Genomic DNA, 10159 nt, shown 5'->3' with positions numbered 1-10159 from the left:
TGTTAGTGTTATTTTTGAAATAATGTCATTTGTAAAACAAAATAGTGTTAGTGTCATTCTGTATTAGTGTTAGTATCATTTCAAGAAAGTGCCGTTCATCTTTTGCTACTTTCGATTTTGGGTGAAATTTTGGGCGATATTTTAGAATGAGATGTGGGCTTGTGGTTGTCGGCCCATTCTTTTGTTTTAATTTCTCTTTATATCTATTTTTTTTTTGATAAATTAATGGTATTAAATAAAAAAATTTAAAGGCCGCGTCACAAATACTCGAATCCAAGATCTTTGGCCTAAAATCATAATTCAAAACGTCTTTCACTATTTTTTTTTGAGGGAACGAGAGAAGATTTTATTGATCACATGAATATGGGATGTGGAGATGACCCCCCACAAACGACGGAGGTTCATTCCAAACACGATGTGAAAACAAGTCTCTCGCAGATTTCGCTAAAGAATGAGCGATCGCATTCCTTTCTCTCCTGACATGCTGAAGTCGAAAGCCCGGAAGTGACGTTAACTCACGGCGGCAGAAGCTCGCTAAAGCTCCACTCTCCAGAATATTTCTGCACCCCAAACTGATCATATCACAAGCTCTCTTGCAGTCTGTTTCAAACAAGCCGTGATTGTATCCTAGACCCTTGATCCAAGATAATGTTTCTTTTATGCCTATCAATTCACCTTCATCGACATTAAACATCCCCATCATCTTCATCGATTTTACAGCAACAAAACCGCCACCACTATCACGAATAATCATACCAAAGCCCATAGCATTCTGATCTTCAAAGAAGGCAGCATCGACGCTGCATAGAATGGAGCCCGTGGGAAGAGTGTGCCACCCCCAACAGCGAGCAGTTGAGGAGGAGAACCTGCTGCTTCAGTGGGCTGCCGAGCCGAGAGCCAATCGGAGCGGGCTCCCAGAGCTGACTCCACGGCCTTAGCAGGGTTCGGGAAAACCTCATTCCAGACAACAGTATTGCGGTCTCTCCAGATTTGCCATAAAATCATTCCAACGTTCGCCTTACGGTCCACGTTCTTGTCATCAAGAACCCACGACAAAGCTTGCGTAAACGAGTCACTCCTCGTGGTAATAGAGTCAACATGAGAGAGCAAATTGTTGGTCCGCCAGCAAGTATCTGCAAAAGGGCAAGCGAAGAAGACATGCCAAGTATTCTCATAGCCACTTCGACAGATAGGGCATTCTCCTCCAATAGCCACGCCCCGAGAAAGAAGATTTTCTTTAGTAGGAAGGTTATTTCGAGCAGCTCTCCAAAGAAAATGCCGCACCTTAGGAGGCACATCCAGCCGCCAGAGAGCTCTCCATTTACCGTCTACCTTGTGGGTCTCGTCAAGGGTAAGGGAGCTGGCCAGCTTATATGCTGTTTTAACAGAGTAATGACCATCATCGGAAAAATGCCAAACAATTCTATCCGCCCGCATGGCGGACGAAAAAAACGTCCTTCACTATTAAATAGTTGATTTCCTGTGAGATAAGTGTATAAAATGAGACTATGGTGCAATGTATAAGTGATACTCTCACCTTATTTATGATCGGAGTTTGAAATCCATTAAATGCATTCTATTTTTTCTTTTCAGCATTTTTTATTTTTATTTTTTCATTTATTTTTGCTTTTTTCAAAAATATTACACTTCTTTATATTTTTCTTTTCACCATTTTTTTTTATTTTTATTATTTATTTCTACTTTCTTTAAAAGTAGGGTAAAGTACCAAATACCCCCAACGTTGGCGTCCTTATCGCGTACAACCCCCCATAGTCAGGGTAAGCGCTGTTTACTACCTCAACGTGGCAAAATCTTAGCAATTTCCCCCCTGCGTTTTAACACCGTTAAGTCACCATTAAAAAAATTATGTTTTTTAAACTTTTAATTAAGATGGTCTCTCTATCTCTCTCTCTCCCTCCCCCCCCATCGAGCATCCTTTCCCTGCGAGAGAGAACATCGCCCCTCCGCCGTGGTACACGGTCGGCATCTCCCCTCCCCCAATGAACCTCCCCACCGCGAACTCAGCAAATCTCTCTCACTCGAGCTCCGCCACCACGACTTCCCTCCTTGCAAGAACCCTTCGGCCGACCATCCATCTGCCTCTCCCTCATCGTTCCCTCGTCGGCGACGTACACCGCCTCTGTCTCCCTTGGCCTTTCTCACAAATTGACTCCTTCCCCTGCTCTGGACAGAACGACGGCACAACCGCCGCTGCCGCCGAGCTTTGGTGGCCTGCTCACAAATTGACGATGACTTAATTAAAATTAGGGTTCTATCAGATTCCTCATTATTAGGGTTCTTATTCAGATCGGCGAGAGTCCTAATTCCACCACCACCGCCTCCACGTCTCGCGCCTCCAGCAGCAGAAGCACCAGCACCAGTTTTAGCGGCGGAGCGGAGGCGATACGGGCGGGACGCAGGCGGCGGCGACGGGGATCGCGAGCGGGAAAGAGACGACGACAGTGACTCGAAAGGCGAATAGTGAGCATTCGACTGCGCCGCTGGGAAGGTCGGACTGGCTGTGGCGGGCTCCACGGGGTTAGCGTCGTCTAGGAAGGTGGAGACCACAACGTCCACATCGAAATTGTGTGACTCCAGGAAAAATAGGGCTTCAGATTTGGAAGGGCAAGCGATGATCTCGTAGAAGGTGTTAATTAAGGCAATATGAGGGTGGCCGTCGAGGGTGGCGCTCCGACGAATTTCGATGACTGATTCGCCATTGTTGGAGTGTTTTCTCTTGGCTCGAATCGATTCTTTTCTTGTTGAGAGAGAGAGAGAGAGCCCATCTTAATTAAAATTAAAAAAAAATAATTTTTTTAACGGTGACTTAACGGTGTTAAAACGCAGGGGGAAATTGCTACGATTTTGCCACGTTGAGGTAGTAAACAGCACTTACCCTGACTATGGGGGGCTGTACGCGATAAGGACGCCAACGTTGGGTGGGTATTTGGTACTTTACCCTTAAAAGTATTACATTTCTTTATATCATTGGTTACTTTTTTTTACAACAAAATTACTTGACCATAAAACCTAAAAGTACTAGTTCTCATGAGTAAAAATAACAATTTTTCGCGAGAAAGAATTTTTTTACTTTTATTTTTTCATTTATTTCCGCTTTTTAAAAATATTACATTTTTTTATATCATTGGTTACTTTTTTTTACAACAAAATTACTTGACCATAAAACCTAAAAAGTACAAGTTCTCATGAGTAAAAATAATAATTTTCGTGAGAAAGAAATATTATTCACTATATTTGGTTAATACGTTATTTTTGCATTATAAGCAATTTATTTATAGATTTGTATTGACTTATACGTTATTATCATTTTCACAAAAACAGGCATCCCTAACATTCATATTCTAATTTATAGGTCCCTAATGTTCACAAAATTATGGAAAGCAGGTTCCATTGTTCACAACTTTTAGACAGAGGGACTTATTTGCGCCAATTAATTATGAACATAAGGAAGCCTAGTTACACAAAATATAACATTGGGTATATTTTTGCTTTTTGCTGTAATCGCTACGGTGTATTTGCTACTTAACTCTTCTATCACATTAAATGAATTTGGGGATTCAACGAGATTACTTGAGATTAAAATGGGTAATTAATTAGCAAAATATTACATTGTAATGTTCAAAATTGATACTGAAATCATTTTTGAAGATGAGTTTGAACAACTTCTCAGCACTATTCCGAACAATTTCAGTATTTGTGAATTGTGATCAACTTCCGTCTTTGATTCCATCAACAGCCCGAAACGTCTAAACATTTTGATTGGATTGATATTCAAAGGATTAGAACTCCTCTCTGCTAAGTTTAAAATAGTCTAATTGTGCAGAATAATCATGTCACAGTCATTGCCAAAAAGGCCAAACTCATACAATTTCACTTTAGTCTTACCAAGAATCATCAATTAAGCAAGAAAGCTGAATCCTAAGTTTCAAGTTGGATGAATCAACGGAGAAACTTCATATATCTCATAGAATCCCAATGACAAGTGAACTTCAATGTATTGATATCTCTTTAAGTGTAATCAGATGTGCATCCATTCCTCAACGTTACTCTTAACACTAAAGCATAGTATAGAATACTGAATATGTGAACACTGACTTGTTTGTTCCAACTGCCAACTCTGATTTCCGAAGTAACTTGAAGACGACATTAAGTCGTCATTGTTGCAGCAGCTTTAATTTCATCCTGGCCCAGTTAGGTGATCTCATGGAATGCAGAGAGCTAATTCTTGATGGAGAGATAAATGCCGTAAACTATGGCAACCCCTGCGATAGAACTAATTATCTTGCCCACTGATATTGTCCTTTTTTCAATTGGTATGGTAAGAAGTTGCTCCACCTGAAACATTCAACAACATAAAGTTCCATCAGAAGAATATTTATGGAATCACGAAGTTAAAACATCAAAAAACAACAATTTAGAACAGTGGCATATATTACACAAAACTTGATTTATTCTATGTAGAAAGTGAACATCAAGTAAAGAATTTTGAAGGACAAAGTAGTCAATGAATTGCATAAAATCTTTACGTCAACAGGTTGTTTCCAGTTCTTCTGGATTCCTGGTATATGGGCCTTTCCCACCACAGCTACCACCGATTTATGCTTGCGGGCAACATCTAGTATATTGGCCGCCATATATCTTTACAACAAATATAGAATTAAAACAATCAAACATGCAATTTTACACTGATATGATGCCCAGTATTAAGAATTAGAATGAAATTTGGAGACGGATTAGAACACAAACAGGTCACGCTCATGCATATATATTTCCGCCCAATCAGGATAGCTCTTGGATAACTCTTGATTTGCTCGATCCCACGCATGAGCATCATACTTTCCGTTGATCACCTACATAAAGGAAATATCAACTTTTAATGCTCAAGTAACATCATTAAAACTGATCTCCCCACATATATTATATGTAAGTCTTATATTATAAGGTAAATAAGTATTACCTTATCCCGGATTTCATTTGGTAACTTCATGGGAATTCCTTCAATTCGAAAGGCGAGAAATTGCCAAATAGACGTCTTGGCAATATACCTCTGATCTGTAATCTACCAAAAAAGAAAAAAGCAGGAACTTGAGAAAACATGTAGAAGGACTTTTAATAGATCCGACAAAAAGAGGTCAAAAACAATAACAATGAAAACTTAAAATATTATTTGTGATTAATTGATATGGAAAGGGATTAAGCAAGTGGAAAATATTATTGAACGAAAAAATCGATATTTAGAGATAGAACATTAGCTTTACTCTAAATGCAAAAGTAGTAGTATGACTATGGAGGAAGAAACATGCCCACATCGGTCTCATGTTACTTTATAATAGTAAAACACAAGAAGAAAAGTAGCTCACATCTTGTGGTCGATCGCCAAGTATAACCTTGGCACCATATTTCTTGGCTTCCTCATTTCCCGCCCGGAAATCTCCACAGGTATGTTCAACATTAAATCGACTCATACACTAGAAAAAGAGAGATGAGTATAATTTTGCAAAGTTCATTTGGAATTTGTTGAAGAAACCAAAAAGAGGTTTCTCTAGTAAGTTTAGCATAATAGAATCATACCTTAGCAAAACACCACTTGTAAAAAATCCAAGAAAGTTTATTATTTTTTTTCCACATTTCCACCATTTCTCTTATGGTCGGAACCTGCAAAATAAGGCCACCATTTCATGTTCGATGAATTCTACACAAACTGAAAACAAATACAAATACAAGCAAACCTTAATTTTTTCACGCCTAAGAATATGTTCGCGATTAGAGCAAAATTCTAGGAAAACAACCTGAAAGCATATAATTGCTATATTAATTAGAGAGATGATGATGATGATCACATAAAAGTTAAAACTAAGAGTAGTAGCCAATGTGGCTTCTTCTAAATTGAAACGAAAAACACCTCAGGTTTCAAGAATTGCACCGCAGCCCTAACTTCCTCCCAAGATTTCTGCAAATGATAAACAATTAACTTAAGCTATTGTAATTTATTAAATATTGACATAAATATTAAACAAATAAACAACAGTAATGTACCGGAGAAGCGTGATTGGATCCGACCAAATAAACATTGCAGACGCCGCCGTCTGCAGATGAATCGCAAGTGAGCATCACCACACTCCTCGAGAGCTCCTTCAGCTTTTTTCCACTATTCCTCGCATAACTATTGCGGGTATCACTGATTCCGGCTGTCGCTGCGGGAGAGGAGTGACTGATACTTGTTCTGAGCAACCGTTTCGGATATACGGCGGCGGCGGCGGAGATGTGATTGGCCGAATTGAGACGGTTTAATCCGTACATCTTTTGGCTACTTCCGATTTTGGGCGAAATTTTGGAGTGAGACGTTGGCGATATTTTAGAACGAGAAGTGGGCGAAATTTCGGCGTGAAGTTTAGACACGTGTCACTATTTATGCTGAATATATAAGGTTTGACTCGCTCAATTCAATTTGTTGTGTAGACACGTGTTCCTATTCTTGCTTTGATCCGATGGGCAGGCACATATTAAAATCAATAAATCTTTCCAGCCACATTGTGGGTAGTGGCTACCCACACACTAATATAATAAGAATAATCTTAATTTATTTAATTTATTTTTTTAAATAAAAATAAGATTTAATTATTTTATTATATTCTCTACATTGTACTTATTTTTTAATTTTTTTTTACATTTTTTATTTTTTATTTATTTTTTAATAAAAATAAAAAAGTTACCAAAAAATTGCAAAAAAATAACTACTAATGTAGAGAATATGATAAAATAACTAAATCTTATTTTTATTTTAAAAAATAAGTTAAATAAATTAAATTATTTTCTACTTAAGTAAATTGTGGGTAGCCACAATGTGGCTGTTTAGCATTACTCTATTAAAATACCCATTTTTCTTCATCAAAATTTTATTATAACCACAAAATTAATACTCCCCTCGTCCCACTATAAGTGGCTTGTATTTCATTTTGGGACGTCCCATTATAAATGGTCTGTTTCGAAAAATTTAAAAATTTAACTCTTAGAAAAATATAGATCATACCACTTTTAACCAATTTACACATTCTTTTTAATTTTCGTAACGAAAAATTTTGAGATACTTGGGCCCGTTTGATTTTCAGTATTGGATTAATCAGGATATAAATTATCCTGATAATTTAGTGTGGATTAGTCATGATTTCTAATCTCATATGAGTGTTTGATATCATTGGTAATTAATCCTAAAACGTGTTTGGTATCCATTGAAATAGGTTGGATTAACATATCAAATACCTAAATTAGTAGCCTATGGAGGGGGTGGAATAATTAGTGTGGGTTAATCCCATGGGGGAGGTGGGATAATTAGTATGAGTTAATCTCACAAAATAAGCCAGAGTCTTGGGATAAACCTGGAGTTGACCATATTAGTAATACATAATATCAAACACTACATAAGTCCATATTAATTTAACTTATTCTGCTTTTAAACTCATATCAAACAGACCCTTATAGTGGGACGGAGAGAGTAATATATTGAATTAATCTTGTGCGCGGTTGACTGCATAGGATGAGACAGATCAGATTTGTCTTGATCCGACCCACATCAAATATTTATACTGCAGAGTTTGATAAATAAAATAAAAAAATATTGTGTGGTGCAACGACACTAAGAGCATCCACAATGCTTGCACCCGGAGTGGGTGCAATAGACATGGTCCCACTTCTATTGCACCCACTCCAACAATGGTATTGCACTCGCCCGGGTTCAATAGATTTTAATTTCATTTTCTCTTTACTTTTATTCTTTTTTCAATTTAAATTAAACAACTTCAATTTTAACAACATAAAATTCATTCAACTAAAAATCCAAACATTACAAATAAAAAAATAAAAAACAAATTTTAGCTGAATTCCTTCTGTCGGCGCCAGACCACAAATGGGAATAATCTAGAAACCAATTTCATCATCTTGAGCAATTATATTTATCCCCAATCTGCAGCAATACTTTTCATCTATTTACAGTGATCAAAAGTGGCATCCGCAGCAGAGATAGAAGAAGCAGAGCTTCGCTACGAGAACCGTGGCTTCAAAAATCGAGACGATTCTGAAGAGGATATTGTCCACGAACCAAATGCGCAGATTGAAGTTGAACTTCCTCTTCCACCGGAATCCGGTGGAGCTCTTCGACTTCCGCCGCCACGTGCGGCTGCCGCCGCTGTTGCTGTCCTTCAATTTAGATTTTTTTTTTTCGGAAATGGGCGCGTGTGTCTCACCCATTTCCTTCGCTCCAGCCATGCCCCGAGTGCATTCGAACGCCCCCCCCCTTCGCTCCCGGGTGCAGCAACGGCGCTGGGTGCGATAGGCCGGGTTCGATCCGGCCATCGCACCCAGCGCTGCGGATGCTCTAATTGCGCCTTGTTTGCTTATCCCAATGGCAGTGGGTTTCGAATCCACTGATAGTGTTTTTTTTCTCCTTTTTTCCTCTTCTCCCTCCCTTCCTCTTTTTTTTGCGTGCATTTTTTCCCTTTTTTTTCTTTCTTTTTTTTTATAATGTCTTTTGCTTTTTTTTTGTTTCAGTTTTTTTGTTTTTTTGGCACCTTTATTTTCCTTTTTTCCCCTTTTTAGATCCTTTATTTTCTTCTATTTTTTGTTTAATTTTTTTTATTTCAACACTTTTTTCTATTTTTTCATCTATTTCTTTTTTAATATTACCCTTATTCATATCTGGTTATTTTTTCTTACAACTATAATTACTTAACCAAATAATTAACATTACAAGTTTTCGTGAGTAAAAACAACAATTTTCGTGAAAAAAAATAATAATTTTAAAATATTACATTTCTTTATATGCATAATTACTTTTTATTAAGACCATAGTTACTTTTAATAAGTATAAATATACATTTGTTAGCACAGATATATACTTATGTTAATATAAGTATTTACTTTCATTCAATATAAAGTACTACTTATATTTTCTAAACCCTGAACGCTAAACTCTGAACACTAACTCATGAATCATGTATACTTATGTTAATATAAATATTTAACTTAATTCAATATAAAGTACTACTTATATTTTCTAAACCGTAAACCCTAAACAGTAAATCATGAACCCTATATACTTATGTTAATATAAATATTTAACTTAATTCAATATAAAGTAGTATATTTTCTAAACCTTAAACCCTAAACATTAAACCTTAAATCTTGAACACTAAACCATAATAAGAATATTTACATTTAATTAGCATAAGATATACATTTGTTAGAACATATGTATACTTATGTTAATATAAGTATTTACCTTCATTCAATACAAAATATTATATTTTTTAAACTCTAAACCCTGAAAACTAAACTCTAAACCATAAACACTAAATCTTGAACCCTTATAGGAATACTTACTTTTAATAAACATAAGATATACATTTGTTCTTATGAATGAAAATAATAATTATCGTAAACAAATATAATAGCATTACATTTAGAAACATTACATTTCATCATATCAATAATTATTTTTCCTTACGACAATGATTACTTGACCAAATATACAAAATTACAAGTTCTAACGAGTAAAAATAGAATTACTTTTACACATATCAATAATTATTTTTTTCTTACAATAATAATTATTTGATCAAACAACTAAAAGTACGAATTGTGATGAATAAAAGTAACAATTATTGTGACCAAATGTGATAATTTAGAAACATTTCATTTCATTGTAAAAATAATTACGTTTTGTTACGACAGTAATTACTTGACCAAATAGTTAAGAATAAATGTATTAACGAGTGAAAATAACATTACTTTTCTTCACATCAATAACTATTTTTACTTACAAAAATATTTATTTGAGCAAATAACTAAAAGTAAAAGTTCTTATGAATAAAAATAAACATTATTATGAAGAAATGTAATGCTTCAATACATTTCTTCATAATAATAATTATTTTTCTTTATATCAATCAATACTTTTTCTTACTAAAATAATTACTTAACCAAAAGATTGCACGAGCTCGGCTCCTACTCGAGCGAGTAATCGGCCGGAGCAAGATCATTCCCCGCAGTTCAAGAAGTGAGCGTCAAGTTCCTCCCAATGCAGCAATTGACGCGAGCTTCATGCCTGGGCGGAGGGTGTCGAAGGGTTGATCGAAGATGTGCC

General features: G+C 36.1%; 1 protein-coding gene across 1 annotated transcript; it reads right to left on the bottom strand.

Moving 5' to 3' along the window:
* Nucleotides 1–3910: 3910 nt before the first annotated feature.
* On the bottom strand, nt 3911–6366 carry LOC131017313 (uncharacterized). Its single transcript, XM_057946025.1, has 9 exons — nt 6058–6366; nt 5924–5971; nt 5751–5810; nt 5593–5676; nt 5382–5489; nt 4979–5080; nt 4768–4871; nt 4548–4659; nt 3911–4356 (listed from the first exon to the last, which is right to left on the bottom strand). Exons 1-9 carry the CDS (start codon nt 6319–6321, stop codon nt 4240–4242), a joined length of 999 nt encoding a protein of 332 aa, XP_057802008.1. The 5' UTR covers nt 6322–6366; the 3' UTR covers nt 3911–4239.
* Between the last annotated feature and the right edge of the window lie 3793 nt (nt 6367–10159).

Source organism: Salvia miltiorrhiza, chromosome 3 (genome assembly GCF_028751815.1).
Source record: "Salvia miltiorrhiza cultivar Shanhuang (shh) chromosome 3, IMPLAD_Smil_shh, whole genome shotgun sequence".
In the NCBI taxonomy this organism is placed as follows: domain Eukaryota; kingdom Viridiplantae; phylum Streptophyta; class Magnoliopsida; order Lamiales; family Lamiaceae; genus Salvia; species Salvia miltiorrhiza.
The sequence above is the reverse complement of the archived record's forward strand: the minus strand, read 5'-3'. Positions and strand labels throughout refer to the sequence as shown.